General features: G+C 39.4%; 1 protein-coding gene across 1 annotated transcript; it reads left to right on the top strand.

The window, feature by feature from the left end:
• Nucleotides 1–684: 684 nt before the first annotated feature.
• On the top strand, nucleotides 685–18,417 carry mcoln1a (mucolipin TRP cation channel 1a). Its single transcript, XM_054603953.1, has 15 exons — nucleotides 685–778; nucleotides 862–904; nucleotides 7,636–7,913; nucleotides 8,831–8,998; nucleotides 9,822–9,972; nucleotides 11,331–11,412; nucleotides 11,562–11,658; nucleotides 12,660–12,759; nucleotides 13,047–13,153; nucleotides 13,289–13,438; nucleotides 13,563–13,664; nucleotides 13,832–13,954; nucleotides 14,869–15,075; nucleotides 15,162–15,292; nucleotides 15,752–18,417. Exons 2-15 carry the CDS (start codon nucleotides 874–876, stop codon nucleotides 15,786–15,788), a joined length of 1,764 nt encoding a protein of 587 aa, XP_054459928.1. The 5' UTR covers nucleotides 685–778; nucleotides 862–873; the 3' UTR covers nucleotides 15,789–18,417.
• Nucleotides 18,418–18,722: the final 305 nt, after the last annotated feature.

The raw sequence follows: 18,722 nt of genomic DNA on the forward strand, positions 1-18,722 counted from the left end.
AAATAATATCACCGGGTGATATAAGTGGTTTTAAAATAGATCATTGACATGTATGACGTTGAGTAGGTCCCTCGTGTACCAGACTTGATAAACATGTTGTTGATTTGTTTTAATAGTGGGTTTACATTAGGACAACGGAGGATATTTTTAAGGGAGTGCAATATCACAAAATACAAATGAAGTCGTTCTGTTAAATCACTAAACCTCTTTGAGGCTCAATATATATATATGATATTTCTATTTCTTGTCTTTGAATGCTGACATTAGTTGTTTAAATGGGCTGACCCCCTTCTTAGGAAGCAAATACATCAACCAAACACAGAAACACTAGGATTGCATCCCTGAGGTGCCAGACAAGTAGAACAAAAAGTAGAAAAGTAGAAAAAAAAAATCTCATAATAAACCATACTTGAGAACAAAAAATACACAACATCAATAAACTATTACATATTATAAAATAGATTTCATAAGGGTTGAGATGAATTTCCATAGTAAGTCATGGCCTTTGCACATTGACATAAGTTTCTGTTCTGTAACGGGGACGACAGAAATAATGTAATAAATAACAAGTGAAACAGTGCTTCTATAAGTCACGAACACTCTACAGACAAGGGCGACAACGTTTCTAATAATGGTTATGTATGTGCCCTGTGCTGTTGGAGGAGCCGCCGCATCGAGCTCTAATGACCTGCTGGCACTTGAACGCAGCGCGGCGTGGTCACGTGGTGTGGAGTCACATGACCCGACAGGAACAGAGAGAGGAAGAGAGGAAGAGAGGGTGAGTTTGGGAAGCTGTGGACTGTTGTTGTGAGCACAGTGAGCCTCGTCGATCACATTTACCTTTTGTTGTTGTGTTTTCAGACGGACGACGTCATGGCTGCGACACGGCACGAGCGCTGCTCAGGTAAAGTAGCGCGTGCGTTTCACCTGACAGTCACGACTCACGTGTGTTTACGCAGGCAGAGCGAGTTGTGTGTGTTCAGATGTAGCCCTGTTGTTTCTCTCCGGCTCATAAGATAGTTTTTGGGCTGCGTTGTTGTTGTTGTTGTTGTTGTTGTTGTTGTTGTTGTTGTTGTTGTTGTTGTTGTGACGTCATCAACCATGAAGCCACCTCAGCCGTCACTGTGTGTTTCTGCTCTGTCATCATCTGAGACACTCAAGTCATTTTCATAAAGTGTCTTCATACAGCAGTCAGAGATGTAAGTGGAATACAATGACAGCTCAAACAGCAGTAAACACACATATACATACAGTACCAACACCTTCTCATTCAATGGGTTTTCTTTATTTTTATTTTTATTTATTTCTACATTGTAGATTAATATTGAAGACATCCAAACTATGAAGGAACACAAACAAATGCTCAACAAACCAGAATATGTTTTATATTTTACATTCTTCAAAGTAGTTGAATGAGAAGGTGTGTCCAAACTTATTTATATATATAAATAAATAAATATATATATATATATTTATATATTTTTTTTTATTATTATTTGTTTATATATATATATATACAGTACCAGTCAAAAGTTTGGACACACCTTCATTCAATGGTTTTTCTTTATTTTTTATTTTTTTCTACATTGAAGATTAATATTGAAGACATCCAAACTATGAAGGAACACATATGGAGTTTCCTGTTTTTATTACTGTTTTTTTACTAGTATAATGTCACTACGCTCACACAGTTTAATTACACCAATTATTCTGTCTGTATATACAATATTTTTAGTTATTGTGGATTTTTTACTTTTACTTATTTAATATTATTTCCTGTTTTTATTACTTATTTATAATACTTTTTACTACAGTACCAGTCAAAAGTTTGGACACACCTTCTCATTCAATGGTTTTTCTTTATTTTTATTTGTTTCTACATTGTAGATTAATATTGAAGACATCCAAACTATGAAGGAACACATATGGAATTATGTGGTAAACAAACAAATGCTCAACAAACCAGAATATGTTTTATATTTTAGAATCTTCAAAGTAGTTGAATGAGAAGGTGTGTCCAAACTGTTGACTGGTACTGTGTATATACCAGTCTACTAATTGTTTGTCTAACGGGACAGAATAGAAACAGCGCTGAAACGATTTGTGGACAAATGGATTAGTCGATAGACAGAAAGTGTATCGTGATTTTGACAATCAATTATTGGTTTGATTGTTTTTTTTAAAGGCGAAAACACACTTAAATGTGAGTTTGTGCTGCTTTTATCCATTTTGCAACCCTATGAATTACTATATCTTGGTTTTAGACAGTCAAGACTCCAACAAAAGACATTTAACAACATTATATTGGATTCTTTCAACTTGTGATGGGTATTTTTTCACTACTTCCTGACATTTGTGGACAAAATGATTGGTTGTTTAATCTTGAAAACCATTCTTAGTAGCTGGTCCTAGTTGTGTGTTCGGGTGGGGTTCATACCTCCATCTACATGTACAGGTAGTAGAATGCACCTTTTTAAATTGAAGGTGCCGACTTAACATGAGTACTGACGTGGAATAGTACTATACACAGGGTGTGATGTACTTGCCTCAGTGTCAGAGGTTGTAGTGACTGATGGTATTCTTGGTTGGTATTAAGACCAGGATGCTGCACCAAAACCAACACCGCCATCTACATCCTAACAGCCTGACTCCTTCATGCATAATAATTGTTCCAACACCGTTTCATAAGCTCGTCTCACGCGTGGTTGAGTCTGCAGGTTTGTTTTTTTGGGAGAATGTTGATGCGGGTTGGGTGGAGTACGCCTCAACAGATTGTAATGTTCCTCTGTACTGTGAAGGATTTCGTTTTAATTGAGTGTGAATGTTTATTCTCGACCTTTTTTTAAAATCAAGTCAGAGGGACCATTTAAAGCCACATTATCGTGTTTTTTTTCCTGCCTCTGATAATAAATCCAACATATATTGCAGCAAAACAATGTAGTCCATAAAAAGTACAACAACTTCCTACAAAGAACACAGAGCATAGTTATCATTGCATCATCTTTTGATTTGTTTAAAATGCTTCCTTTAACTTGGGTACAAGTGGATGTTGTGTCCTCTCGGCCTGTGGGTGGCCTCCAGCTGACAGATCTAAGCTCAGATACCAAGGCGTTGACAGATTCTCAGTCACATTTAGACTGACAGACAGACTTGTTGCTACATTAGTGTTTCTGCCAGCGCTCAGCAGGCGGCCGTGAACCGGGAGATCCAGATATTTGCACAGATTTATTCAGCTTGTGTCAAATCTGGTGCCTACAGGTCCATGGACTGCACCCACCTTTGTTTGTCTGATTGCTATCTGCCGTGAAGATCGACACGCTCCTCCAGTCAAAGATATATCTGCACTCGCATCTATTGTCTGCATGATATGTGAAGTCGGATATGAGTCACATTTTGTTGAAGCCAGTGGCTCCTCTGGATGTTGCTCATCTCGCTTCAGCAGATAAAAGTTCTCACCGGTTGACAACGGGTGGGTTTGGTGAAGGAAACTACATGTGGTCATCATAAAATCTCAAGTTAGAATTTATTTCCTAAGGTGACCCATGTGCAGTTAACGTTTCAGTCAGAGTTGGCGTACAGACAACATGCTAAAAAATGAATAAAGACTTCAATTGTAAATTTAAACCATACAAAGGTGGACCAGCTAAAAAAAGAAAAAAAAAGAAAAACCCTGCCTCATAGTTTTAAAGATCTTTAAAACTATTTAACTGTAATTTAGGGCTCAAGAGGGAGCTGCGCAAAATATGATTAACTGCCTCAAGTGATGTCACTTGAGTCAGCGTCTGCTGGGTCTGAAGACTACAAGTTTGAAAATGAAAAGAGTCAGTGATCTTACCAAACCTCCGTAGCTGCTCCTCATCTCTGCATGAGGCCAGCAGCTCATGGCTACATTAGCAGCTATTAGCATAACACACATTCGAACCCCAGACCAAACTGTCGGCGTTCCAGTTGCATTGTGGGTAATGTAGGCACTTTTGACAAGAAAGGATACATTAAACAAACAAAAAAAACATCCTTTATTCACAACCGTCCATCGTGAGTCTGACAGTGTTCTCTGAGTGCAATGCTAAATTAGTGAGGCACTCTTGCAGTTTAGAGATGGAAAGTCTGCATTTTGCCTACTACTAATATTCAGAATGTAAGCCTCACTCCCAAATAGACTGACTGGACACTAATCAAGAGCTAAAACAGTAAATAATGTGTTCTAATTCCCTTTAATGTTTGTTTGCATCGGTAATTGTCCAGTCTTGTGAAGCAAAATAACTCAAACTGGCGGAATAACTGCAGAAAACAGTCCCATGTTTCAGACCCCAAACATAAAATGCTGATAAAACCTTTATTGGTATCAGGGAACATAAATGACTCAGATGTTTTATTATGTTTATTCGCCACAAACAAATGTGTGACAAGCGAGTTGTGGCGGCTCCGAAACCTTCTTAGTGTTGTGCTGTTTAACTTTCATCTTGTTCCCGGTTAGTGCTGACTGATATTGAACACCAATGGTTTATTTGTCCTGTTTCACTTCTCATTGCCGATTAGAAACCTCTGCTGCTGCTGGTTTCCTCTGCTGACTTATTGTTTCTGTTGACTTTGGATTCATCCCGACCCAGCAGTTTATCTGACCGAGCACGTGCTGAGCACATGCTGACTCCGTCTGCCCAACAAGTCATTTCCTGAATGTAAAATTGAGTGAAGCAACTAAGTGACCCCGTCGTTCTTATTTTTCTCTAGACCAGCCTGCTAAAATCATGTGACAAGTATTAGGCACGATTAGCCTACTTTGTGATCTGTGGCTTTCCTATGATGTGGTCGCTTCCTACAAAGACATGACTCAGCGACCAGCATTGTGTCCAACCACAAAAAATGTCTGCTCTGTTCAGTCAGGTCCGATATTTGTATTAATTCAACTTTATTTAATCAGGTAGTCTCATTGAGAGTGAGATCTCATTCTCAAGAAAGACCTGAGAACAAGATGCGTTTATAGTCAGACAACCAGCATTCAAAAACAACACTGATAAGGCCAGACGACCACAAATAACGAAGAGTTAATCAAAACGAACAAGACTAGAATATATATTTATATATCGCCATAGAGAAATGAATAAATATAGAGGCCAGTTGCAGGTAATTGCATTTAAAAAAGCACATAGTAGCTGAAATATGCATGAAATCTGCCTACAGATCATAAGAACATTATTTATTACCTGCTTAAATTGGCCTGTTGGTCCTGCTGTCTTTCAATCTGTCTAGCCCAATTATTTCCCTTTTAGAAATTCATTATTTTAAGTGCACACAATTTTTAGTATTTGAAAGACATAAAATACTTTATGTACAGCTGAAAATGTAACAGCCAAATCATATTTATCCTGTTTCCAACCCCCTACGCTGACGTTTTATGTACTCTTGTTGATATAAGTCACACATTTAGCATTACCCTCAAACGGATCTTGAGTTACAGTAAATTGTTTGTCAGATGTTGTAATTGTCTGAGGGGTTCATTATTTATATTATATTTGTCTCCAACCTTTTTCTGTTGGTTGGTGCAGCCTGTGGCTCTTGGATTTAGATTGTTTCATGTTACGAATCTGATGCCTGACAAAGGAAAGCATTGTATGTTCACTGTATGTTGTATGTAAGCATTGTATGTTCATGTTAAAGTTTTTAGTTGATTGTGTGCAGATATTCAACATTTTCTAAATTAGTATACATAAAATGAAACAGTCGGACTGGATTGAAGCGTTTGTGGTACGACCATGCCAGAGCATATAACAGTTTTACTACAAAGGAAGACTTAAATCAAACATCACATTTGTGTAATTTCAACTGAAAATACCATCAGATACTGTTAGACTTCAGATTTAGGCTATAAGGTTAATAGAATTTTTTATATTGTCTTCATTTTATTACTCAGCCAGTGAAAAGCAGTGTGTCAAAAGTTTTTCTTATTAATATAAAGCCCTTGTCATCTCACTCAGGAGAATATTATCAGTGAAGTGCTGGTTGGTAGTGTTTCCCTGTTTGTCCCAAAAGGATGTGGTGGTTTTATTCTGTGTAACCTCACACCTGGATTCCTGTGCACCTGTCAAACCCAGTCAGGCCAGACTTTATCAGCTTTGACACAACCGTCCCAGGAATCTGCTTCACTTCTCCTTCTACCAGTCATCCATTACACTGATGTCAGCAGTGACTAGCAGACACACTAAAGACTCCACAGGAAATTAAAGATTTCTGCCTTTCTGGTTGAAATACTTTTCTACACCCGCTGTAAGACTCAAGGTTGCACATTGACATAAGTTTCTGTTCTGGAGGACAACCCTTTGTTTCCATTAGTCCTTGTAGCTTCGGAGTTAGTGGGGTTAAATCACATGTGCCGCCTCGTTGAGCACATGCTCATAAAGCAAGAGGGGACAGACACACATAAAAACAAAGACAAGTTGTCAGACGGCGGTAGATAAAGACTGGAGACACGTGTGGCGCTGACTGGATGCTGTCAGGGAGAAGTCCGCTTCACTGAGTAAAAGTCAACTCTGGCATGAACAGAATGGGGTTTATGCCAAGTAGGTTGTTAACATACAAGGTGTTTTTTTTTTAATGGTTACAATAAATAATCATAACAATATGCAATAGACCTATTAAGGAAATAAAGATAATGCAATCAAGTACTGGCTCAATTCACATGATTGCTGCGGTTCTTATAGTCACAACTTCACAATAGGGCCTCTTGTCCTGTTGCTCGGCAACCGTTTTACCGCCATGAGCATTTGATTTAACATGGCCCTGACGCTCTTTAGTGTAACAGCCTTGTGACCTAGCTCCCTTTAGTCATGCCTCATATACTGAGTCTGTTTTACAGCAGACATAGCGCCACTTCTAAGGAAACAAAGACCAGCTCCACTCACATGAATACACAAGGCTAAAGCCATGTTAGCGACTCTTAAAAGCTTCAGCATGCCATGTAGGCCATGTTAGCGTAGCGTATTAGCATGCTTACATTTGCTAATAACCAAACAGTCCCGGTACTCCCAGTATTTTTAATGAGTTTCAGTTGTTTTGGCCGTTGTTCTTTAACTGAATTACTCTATTATGGAAACATGAATAAATCATTGTAGAAAAAAAGTCCGATACCTTGGGATGCTTGAGACAAATTTGACACATGCCAGAGGTAATGTTAGTGCTAAGATGACACCGGGATCAAAAAACACAAGGAAACAATGAAACTTATTTCTTCCAGGATTCATGTGGCCTCCATTTCTACATTTGTCTGATAAATAACCAACAGAATGACCACCCAATCGGAACAATTGACACTAAGTTTGCACAAAAATAATCTAATTTGTTCATACCTATTTATTTCAGTGTCCCAAAAATTATCGTTGTGAAAAATGCGCGTGAGACACCTTTTTGATGAAGAGCTGATTTGTTTTGTTTTGTGCTCCATACAAAGTGTTTCTAAAACCATTAGATCTTTTCACTGAACAAGAAAATCAATGACAGTGGGATACTTTTAAGTTTCTCCAACCGTTCAGCATGTACATCAAGAGTTCTGATCAATTATTAAGTGCTTTTTATCTCGCTGTCTCAGATTAAGTTCTTAGAAACCACAACAATAAATATCTCTATATACTTTTCTTTCAGAACGAGAAGGTCTGTCCAGCTCAGGGACTCACTACGGCTCCACAGAGAGCAGCGGGGAGCACGACCACCTGAGTAACAACCATGGCAACAACCACAGCCACCACCTGTTTCCCACGGCGACGGCAGGTCACTGGGTCGGGGCCGATCGGGAAGAGGAGGCCATTCGCAGGAAGCTGAAATACTTCTTCATGAGCCCTTGTGATAAATATTACGCCAAAGGTCGCAAGCCTTACAAGCTGATCCTGCAGCTGCTCAAGATCGTTATTGTCACGGCTCAGGTGCGTCACACGTTACGTCTAAATCCCGTGTTGCGCTCTTGTTACAAACAACAAGCTTGTTTTTCATTGGGCCTCTGTATTTCCAGTAAGTCTTTGTATGTTCACTTTCTGTCCTGCCCAAATTGGTCCCCAAGGCTTGTCGTGTAATTTTAGTAGCTGATTAAGGGTGTCTGATATCATAAAAGTGTTAATTATTTAACATAGACTCAGATATCTGTTTCCTGTGGCATGTTTGTTGTCCCTCTGACAGGGTAGTTTTTTTTGTTAATTTCTTGTTATGGCCTTACTCCACAACTCTGTTATAAGTCATTTTTAATAAGATAATAATAAGCTGCCAAAGCTACTAAAATATAGTGAAAATACAAATTTGCAAATCTTTAGTGATAATCACTCAAAATGTTCAAACAGAAAAGTAATGTTTTACTAATAATACATACTACTACTGCAGATCATTATAAGGAATGTAGGTATTTTAGTAAATTTACATGTAAACTAATTTAATGCCTTTTTCAGTGTAAGTCATTGTATGCTTGTACATGATTTGTCTCTGCATGATAAATATAAAGTCATGTTACTATAGATAATGATGACTTGCATTTAACACTAGGCTTTAGTGTTAAATTGTGTAAGAAGAGGCACCATGTTCTCTCCTTAACCCAATTGAATTCTGTAGAAATGTAGACATGCATTATTTTTTTTATTTGTCTGTGCAAAACTATATCGATCTATTTTTCTTGTGGTGGAGCTGTCAGTAATCTATGAGTTGCAAAAACATACAGGGTTTGTTCTTAATAAGTGATTGACAAGCCACGAATTACAGCTCTAAAACACAAAGACTGCAGCCGAGGTACACCTGGAACGTACCGCCTCAGGGTTTGTTCTGAAATACCTCACTCTCGCCGCTCTCTCTGCTGCAGTTGGTGCTGTTTGGACTCAGTAACCAGGTGGTGGTGACCTTCAAGGAGGAGAACACTGTGACCTTCAAGCACCTCTTCCTCAAAGACTACGACGAGTCGTCAGACGACTCCTTTGCCGTTTACACACAGAACGACGTCTACGACCACATCTTCTACGCCGTGGAGCAGGTAAGCCTTGAGGAAAACAGAAAAGGTTTTTTTAAATCTTTGAAATCACTTTTTAAAATAGTGCTGTCAGTTCTTATTCTCATTATCAAAGTATTGTTAGGTCTGAAGCCTGTTTTCTGTCATTACAGAAAGACTTACAGTATATTCGTTCATTAATAATAATAAAAAACACATTCAAGACTAGATAGGGCATTTGTGATTTGATTTTATTGTATTGTATTGTATTATATTATTTCCCCATCTCAATTTATATACAAAAAACCTTGCAAGCAGAATTGGAAACCATTCTTATTGAAGAAAGTAATGTAAACGATAGAGCTTGACACAGCTGTTTGTAGGGGCCAGACAGAAGCACATTTAAATGTGTACACTGCACACGGGTACGATGAGGATATTTCTACCTCTCTCACTGACAAACTGATATTGTGACATCACCTGATAATCACCTGTGATCCTGACATTATAAATATTATGGAAAAAATTGGCCTTTGAATCGAGCATGTGACCACTACTTTGGCTGCTAGTGGATATAGAGGGATTGCTTAATACAGCTTGCAGGTACATTGATGGACAGGCAAAGCAATCCAGAAATACGGCTCACTTCCTGGTTCTGGGCCTCTGGTGCCAAACAAGAGATTCTCATTTAAATCTTAAAGGTGCATAATACCAGATTGGGGACATTTCTTTTGCCTCTCAACGAGTTAGAGCGATGGTGGTGTTAGAGAGCTTTTTGTCCTTGCTCCACAAAAACAACCTGGTACCAATCGGCTTTAGTGCTTGGCCCCCTACTCAGTTCAATCTTCTCCTCTGATCCTGTCCACAGTACCTGGCCTTACCAGAGACCACGGTGGGACGCTATGCATACGTCTACCACGAGAACGGCAGCGCGCTCTCCCTCTGCCAGCAGTACTACAAGAAAGGAAGCATCGACCCAGCCAATGACACCTTCAGCATAGACCCTCACATCATCACAGGTACATGAACCTGTCTGTGCAATGGGGAGGAGACATTGTTGACCAGTGATTCCATAAGTGTTGCTTACAGTGCTAGAATGATCGACTGTCTCTGGGACTTCGATGCTGTTGGTTCTTTGAAACAGCTGTTTACATTCAATGATGGCTTTAATGGGTATGAATAGCACAATTGAGAAAATTAGAATTTAAAGGAGTGTAATTGATTCATGACAAGAAGTGAACCGTTAGCATTTGTGCTAGCTGTGTGGGAACCAGAGCAGCTGAAAAACACGTGCAGATAGTGCCACAAAAGCAGACTGCATGAAGAATGAATTGTTCCAATAAAGGGTGCTTCATGTGTATTTGGCATACTCCTGCTGGCATCAGATATACATTTTGATGTACATTTAAGTTCATAATGTTGCAGCCCGAGACTTATTTTTGCTTCTAGTAAGTTTTAACACAAGGAAAGGTCTGTAAAACAAAATATTTTTAGCATATAGGCAATGTTTGATACATAAGGGAAAAAAACGAAATAATTATGACTCACTCATGATTAGAAAAGATATTGCTATTAGAGAAGATGATGATGGGGCAACATGTGTTTATTTCCTACCACATTCAGACATATAATAATAATAATAATAATAAGATATTAATAATATTATTATTATTAGTGTGTCAACATTGCGTCCGGTTCCTATAAGGACTCCTCAGGCTGAAAGCACACGTGGTGTGTTCCTTCAGGAGCAGCAGAAAACCGTATGAGATGCTTCCTGGGTACAAAGTCATGCATCACAAATGCATCCAAGTGGGCTCTGTGGTGATAAGGCATGCAATACAGGGTGATAAGGAACATTTACAGTGGCAGTATAGCAATTTGCCACTGAACATAATCTGTTGTTGAACGCCAGATCTGTAATTATGCGGTAGTGAATCACAACAATAAGAAACGGAGGTTATTATTATGTGATAAGACGACTTTTTTTACCTTCGGTGAGTGCAATATGCTCCTGTAGATTGCACCTTTTGCAGACGTCCATGTTTTGATATTTTAGACTCATTTTAAACGTCATTTGCTAAATGACTGTTTTTTGTTAGAGTCCAGCTCACTGTATTATCATATGTTTTTGTCCTGTTTTGGTATTTGATGATAATTTACCTAATGAAAACAGAGAAGTTTCCCTATGTTTTACTTCCTCATATAAGTGTGATTTCGTGTACAGTTTGGCCATTTCAGGAGGAAGTAAGAACAGAGAAAACATCACATCTATGTGAAAGGCTCCCTTGTGGTCTGCTCTTTCTAATAATACTGATACGATTTCATACCTTTTCTCTCTCAAAATGACTGTTCACTGTCTGTTCTCCACTGTTCTCAGAATGTGTAGGTGTGGACCCGCCGGCGATCCCTCATCCTCCGCTCACCAGCAGCTACAGGAACTTCACCCTCAAGTTCCACAAGTAAGGCTTCATTCTTTCTCACGGCTTTCTCCTCGTTTGGCCTCAATTGGTGAGATTCACCTCTGTAATATTTTTGTACAAAAACCCACACAGACAGATATGTATGCTTCCCTCTGAATCACCATCTGTTTGTGTTTCCTTTCTTTAAGGCTCATAAACGTCACCATTGAGTTCCAGCTGAAGGCGATCAATATACAGACTATCATCAACAATGAGATCCCAGACTGCTACACGTTCCACATAAAGGTGAGTCGTCGGTTTGGGTTCCCTGCAGTGCTGAAGACCTCATACTGGAGATGTCCAGGGGCGATGATGCTCACATGATAATACATATGATGAGGTTTGGTTTATTAGTTAGATCTAAGCCATGATCAAGTCTTTATTTGTGATCTAGACCCCTCATCCTTAACTAGGACTTTTGTGCCTTTACAGAGAAATGGTCAAACAGCCACCAACTAAACTCTGTAAAAGAAAATGTGTTTACATTTTCTTTTCTTTTTTCTTTTATTTAGTAATTTAACCGTTCAGTTACATTTTCTGTACATACCATATCCCTACATATTAGTCTAAACATTGTTTGGCAACCTTCTCTTCACTGTCAATTATGTACCAGAATTATGGAATTCTGGTGGAGAATACTAAAACCCTCTTGTTAGGAGAAAGTAGAAATTGTGTCTTCAGTTTGTCCGTCCGTCTGTCCGTACATGGGTCCATCTGGTCCATTCTCTTGATTTGATATCTCAGAAACGCCTGAAGGGATTTTTCTTTTGCCATAACTCTAAAATTAATTTGCAAATGTTGCCAATTGCACACACATGTCTAATAGGATAAAATGATGAAGTGATGACATTTTGGGCAGACATGGATGTAAACTTTAACTTGATCGGTTGCCGGAGGCATATAACAGTGAGGTGGAGATTCTAGTTTTAATTCTGTTGTTATTATTATATTTAAAACAGTCACGCTTTAAAATAGTCAGTCTAAAGAAAAAAAGTCATCTTTTAAAAAAAAAAAAAAATCCCACATGTGTGTTATTGCACATTACTTCCTCTTCATGTCATTAAGACTCTCAAATTTCTACAAATATTACAGAAGACATGACCTCTGTGTTCTCAATGGTGGCTGCGGCCCAACGTTTGAGAGAAACAATGAATCCTCCGTCTATATTTCACAACAAAATCTGTATATTCTGAAATACTACAGTTTCAGTGGTTATAAGGTGTTTTCTGGTCGCCTCTCTCCTGCAGATGGTCCTGGACAACAAGGCTCACAGCGGCAAAGTGAAGATCTGGTTAGAAAACCAGGCGTCAATAAAGGAGTGTAAAGACCCGAGCGTCTCTGGACACGGTGAGACGACATGAGACTCACAGCACCCGTAGAAAATACTGCAGCAGTCGCTAGCAAGCCTAAGATGATAACGAACCAATAACAAGCTGGCAAATGTGTTAAAAGAACATGAAGAAATTTACATTAAAAAGCTGGTTTCAGTTACTCTTACTCAACGAGCAGGAAGTTTCAATTCCTGAAGTTATAAATACACCACCACCAGTACTCGGTAGTAGTGGTATACATCACTACATCCATCTAAAACACTGCTAACAGCTCTGCTTCCTCCCTTTCTAAAAACCCTCCAGCTGAGAACTACACGCGTTTGGCGTTCGATGTCGCCGTGGCTCTGGTGTGCATGCTGTCACTGCTGCTGTGTGGACGCTCCATACTGCGAGGCTTCATGCTGCAACTGGTACAGAAAACTTCTGTTACGGCTGACATGATAAATGAGCTTTGAATTACAGCATGTACATGAATGTCCAGTCAATTAACCCTTTACTACGCGTGAGCCTCACACTTCAAGCTGATTCCTCTCTTGCTGCTTCAGGAGTTTGTGCAGTTCTTCAGGGATAACTTGGATCGTAAAGTGTGCTGGGCGGACCGGATGGAGTTCATAAACGGATGGTACATCCTCCTCACCGTCAGCGACATCTTCACCGTCACCGGCAGCATCATCAAAATCGGCATTGAGTCCAAGGTGGGTCCCCTTGTGCAGTCAAACCCTTATGTGACAATAGATGCTATACTATATTTTTGTTATCTGATTGCCATTGAGCTCTTTGGTGAGCTTTCTTTAAGTGCCTTTCCTTTTCTCCTGGCAGACTATGTCCTCATATGACCTGTGCGGCATCCTGTTGGGGACCTCCACGCTCTTGGTGTGGGTCGGAGTGATTCGCTACCTCACATTCTTCCAGAAGTACAATGTAAGACACAGACACGGCTGGTAATGTTGTTAAGTTGCTGTTGATTTGATAACTTGAAAAAAATGCTCCACTGAATGGTTTGATGTCATGCAATAAATCCTTTGAATCGAGTCTCTGCCTTGTCTCTCACACCGTGACTGTAACTAACGTCTCTGCGTCTCCCGTAGATCCTGATCGTGACGCTTCGAGCAGCGTTCCCCAACGTGATCCGGTTCTGCTGCTGCGTGGCCGTCATCTATCTGGGCTACTGCTTCTGCGGCTGGATCGTCCTGGGACCGTACCACGTCAAGGTGAACACAACTCAAACTCTTGTGGACAGGGACGTGATCGTTCGGTTTAGGAAATAAACGTTTCTTTATATTGACATTTAAAATAAAGTTCTGAATGTAATTAACTACGCAAACAATTTGGCATACAAATGGAAAAAATGGCAATTAATCTGCACAAAACAATGTAGTAAAAAAAAAAAAAAAAACACAGTATCAGGATTTTCTACACAGGTTGAAGCTACAGATATTAGCACTGACCTTTTTTACATCACAAACAAAATGTTGCAATGTCTCTACCACACAAATGCCAGCATGCCTTTCGGGTGATACATTTTTATTTTCATATTTGCTCATGAAAGTTGTTTTAAACGTTTCAAAATGTACAAAGCGAGCAACACTTTACTATCTACAACTGCTCCGTAAATCCTCCTCTTTAACTGATTTTTTTAAATTACAGAGTGCTAACCCTTGTGTATATAGCGTGTAAAAAAAATAATATTTTTTTAATTTAATTTTATTCATAATCTTTGCCATTTTAAAAATCTACAGTCTTTGCATTTAAGAGCCTTTAAAAACAGTGTGTTTATCCGATCTTAATAAGTATTTTGGTTTACAATTCTTATGTCTGTCGTTTAAAAATACATCTGTCCTATTGGCCTGAACCACAAAACCAGCTTTCAACAGAGTGTCTCTTTGTGGACACTTCTCCACCCACAGGAAGTGACTCAGTGAACCTGAAACCACAGAAAACGGGACTCACTCATCTGTGGATTGTCCCTCTCTTCCCCTAGTGGATGCCCAGAGTCGGTGTCTTATGCACATTATTGCTGCAACCAAATTTTTCAGGAAGTTGTCTCTCACTGCCACATGTGGAGCATTAACTCGCTGACCGACTTCAGTTTTCAGAGGCCTGATTCATGTTTTCTGTCCCTCAGTTCCGTTCTCTGTCCATGGTGTCAGAGTGCCTCTTCTCCCTCATCAACGGGGACGACATGTTTGTGACGTTTGCGGAGATGCAGGAGAGCAGCACTCTGGTGTGGCTGTTCAGCCAAGTCTACCTGTACACCTTCATCTCCCTCTTCATCTACATGGTGCTGTCGCTGTTTATCGCTCTCATCACTGGAGCCTACGAGACCATCAAGGTAGGAAATGACTTTAGGACCGCCAGAATAAATAATTGCAGGAGAAAAATGTAATGAAAAATAATCATTTGTACTCGGTTCCACAGCACCAAATACAAGAACCCATCCACATCACAGACCTGCATGCCTTCATAGCAGAGTGTAGGGACACACCAAACTCAGGGAAGTTCAGAGGTCTGGAGACCTCGCCATGCTCCTTCCTCTGCTGCTGTGACAGGTGAGGAGGAGAGAGCAGACTCAATGATGATCTGTTAATATTATTCATTATTTTGGAACAATTATGTATCCAAACAACACATCAGCAGATAATAAATGCATAACAGACAGTAGTAAGTATTTTGTGAGTGAGCACAGTGAAGATCACATTAGAAAAATCTTTTGAATATTTTATCCTTTTCCATTTCAACATCATTTTAAAGGTACTAAATTCGAAATTCAGAGCTTAAATGTAACAGCAAACAACTATTTGCAATATATAAATATAGAGGAGTAATGTCTACATGAGCAGAGAATGAAGTCGCTCTCTGTGGAGGCAATTTCTCAATCATAGATTTGCTCTGAATTTGGAGTTTAGCACTTTTGGGTTTGAATCAGTAAATATTATTATTATATGACTCTATAAAAGAATATATGATTATGATGTGAGATCATAACGTCTCTCTGTGATTCCCCCCAGAACGACGACGTATGAGGATGTCCTGCTGGTGAACTGAAGTTGACCTCAGTGACCTCAGAAGCCTCACCATCCCCCCCTGCTGACCAAAGGGGTACACTGCACGCTCCTGCCGCCCATCGTCTCTGTACCAACATGCTGTATTTGGGTCAAACCTCATCGTGAGTCACCATCAGCTGGACCAGCGCTCTGTAGAAGGACTGTGTAACAACAGTCTCCTTATTGGATCTCTTGTATTTCCTTTCAATGATGAAGCAAGACAGGACTCGGCAGCCTCATGGACGACTTACGCACAAACGCTTCTCTGTTCCTCGTTGGTTTTCAATGTAAAACAGTAACTTTTCTAATTTAATGTCGCACGATGCTGAACCAGGAGCAGAAAGATGCTACCTGGGCACAGGTGCCATGATGAGGACTGGAGGAGAGCATACATGGTGCTGACTGTTTTTATTTTTGTCTGTTTTTTATTTTTATTTTATAGTATTTCAAAAAAGTTACCTGTTGAGGACAGGGCACTTATACAGCTCACAAAACAACTTTAAATTCAAACGAATCCACAACAGGACATGTCAATTCACACAGAATGAGGTGAGAATCCACCTTGTTGTAATCTGTCTTTTTTGAGACAATCAGGGAGATGGCTACCTCCAAAAATGTCAGAAAACAGGACCACAAGCAGAGGTTTCAGGTGTGGAGTTACTTTGTTTTCCTCTCCCGTGAGCTGCACCTTCAGTGTAAAGTTTCAACCTTTAGCTGCGTTGTACTGCACAAGCATTATGTTGCCTTTAAATGTGAATACTAGTGTACTGCTGTAGCAGACTGTGTGTGATATCTATTGCATTTATCTGAGTAACGATCAATATAATGCCGCTAATGAAGCACTCAACATTACCTGCTTATAGCTGTCCTCCAGACTTGTAAACATGTCTCTTTAACAGTGTTAAAGTAAGTCAATGGACTAAGAGAGGTAGAGCTCTGATGGCAGGACATAAACTGTATCTGACCTGTTCTAAGAGAAACATGACTTGAATCTGCTGACGGAGTGGAGCAGGGTTTAGTGAAGATAACAAGAAGACAACTTAATGATGCTGGCTCAAACATATTTTCATCTCCGTAATAATGTCCTTGTCATACTGAATCATGCTTTTAAGTCAGTTTGTTGTATTTGTAATGATGTCTCTGTCCCAGTGACTGGAACTTCAGTAGACGCTTGAATCTCGTTTTTTCTTTGTACCGCATAAAACGCACAATATCTAAAAGAAGTTTCACAGAAAACAGTTTCCTACATTAAGGGGAGACGATCTCTGGTCCAAGAAGTAACAAGTTAATAGATGTGAGGTGACAGTATTTTTTCAGTCATCTTAAATTTTGTCTAATAAACCAGCAGTGTCACATTCAAAATAAATAGGCTGTTTGGGATCTAGATGGCAAACATGTGCCAAACCTATCAAAGGCCTTCATTTTGAAGGACATGTCATGCACTTATATATTATCTATTATAACCTAGTACCTGTACCTTTCTACAGTTTGATGTTTTTGTTATACAAAGGATTTGCACTTGAAAAAAATACAAACTAAAGTAATCTACTTGGTGTCATATGTATCACCAATCTATTGATTTACGTTTCCCGGATCATCTTTGATATTAAAACCAAGTTTTGTTTCATTTTGTATCATGCTCTTCACACACAACTTAAAGGGAGAGTTCACCTCAAATTAAAAAAAATGGCGCTTTGAGCACCAATAGTGTCATATCGTCCCATTATATTGTAGAGAAGGCAGACGGCCAATATTACTTTACGGCCAATATCTCAAAAACAAATGGCCAACTGACTTATTCATAATGAAAATGGGAATTATTTTCGTAAATTTTGTAATGTCAATAAGGTGCCAGCGTGCATTAAAAAACAACTTCTAAATAGATTAATAGAGCTTCTTTATCAAAAATAGTCTCCGACAGATGGGCGAGCTAAGCTCTTTCAAATATAACCAAAGCATTTACAACTGGAATGCAGTTGCTTATATAAAGTGCAGTAAAATATGTGATTTATATAGGCCTACTGTCAATCTTTGTGCAAAGTAATTAATAAACCATGTTAATACGTCAGTTAATTTTAACATAAAGAATTTAACAGAACGATTAACAGATCATTTTATCTGATAAACATAATTAATGTTTGTTTAATAACTGTCATTTTGCAAACGTATCCCTGACTTAGTCCCTTGACACTTGGTGCAGTTCCTCTTGTTGTCAGAAGAGGGAGTTCATGTGTCTGGATACTGATCCATGCAACCCTGTACTCAAGAACTACTAGTCTATTGCTCTACTTTGTTGCCAAGTGAGAAAAAAAAATCACATGCAGGTTTTAAAACACACTATGATTCTTGTTTTTCACAATTAAACCCTTCCATCCGACACATAGCCAAACACAGCCGTTGTGAACGCCGGGCACGTTTTAGTTGAGACGCTGCAGCACAGACCTCTCATAGAAAGCAACTCTGAGCTTCTTTTTTTTCTTCTTCCCCAGAACAGTCCTTTATGATGACATCATTTCCTGGTTATTGAACTTGGCAGCTGATGTAGCACATCGCTGCCTTCTAACCACTTAACCCAACATCACCATACACAATGCACTGCTCTAACAGCGCCTCGGTGGATCACAAGAGGCTGTGTGAGAGGGCAAAGGAGATGTATTCATAGTTGATTGCACCTCATAAACATGTTTTATTCTTTTTCCTTGTCATTTTTCCTCTGATGCTTGTACATAAGGGACCACTTTTACTCTTTGGAGCATAATGAAAGCCCTATGGGAACGTCTCGCTGTAAGCTGCTGGTCCATCAGTAGTAGTTTCAGTGTGCTGATGGCGGGTGTGGTGCTCCGTCGATGCCAGTTTGATCTCAGCTTGAATTGAAATCCAGTCACTTGTGGCGCGCTGTTTGAAGTGCAGGGCCTTTTATATTAACAAAGCACCT

The sequence above is a fragment of the Anoplopoma fimbria genome, chromosome 9, assembly GCF_027596085.1.
Source record: "Anoplopoma fimbria isolate UVic2021 breed Golden Eagle Sablefish chromosome 9, Afim_UVic_2022, whole genome shotgun sequence".
Classification (NCBI taxonomy): Eukaryota; Metazoa; Chordata; class Actinopteri; order Perciformes; family Anoplopomatidae; genus Anoplopoma; species Anoplopoma fimbria.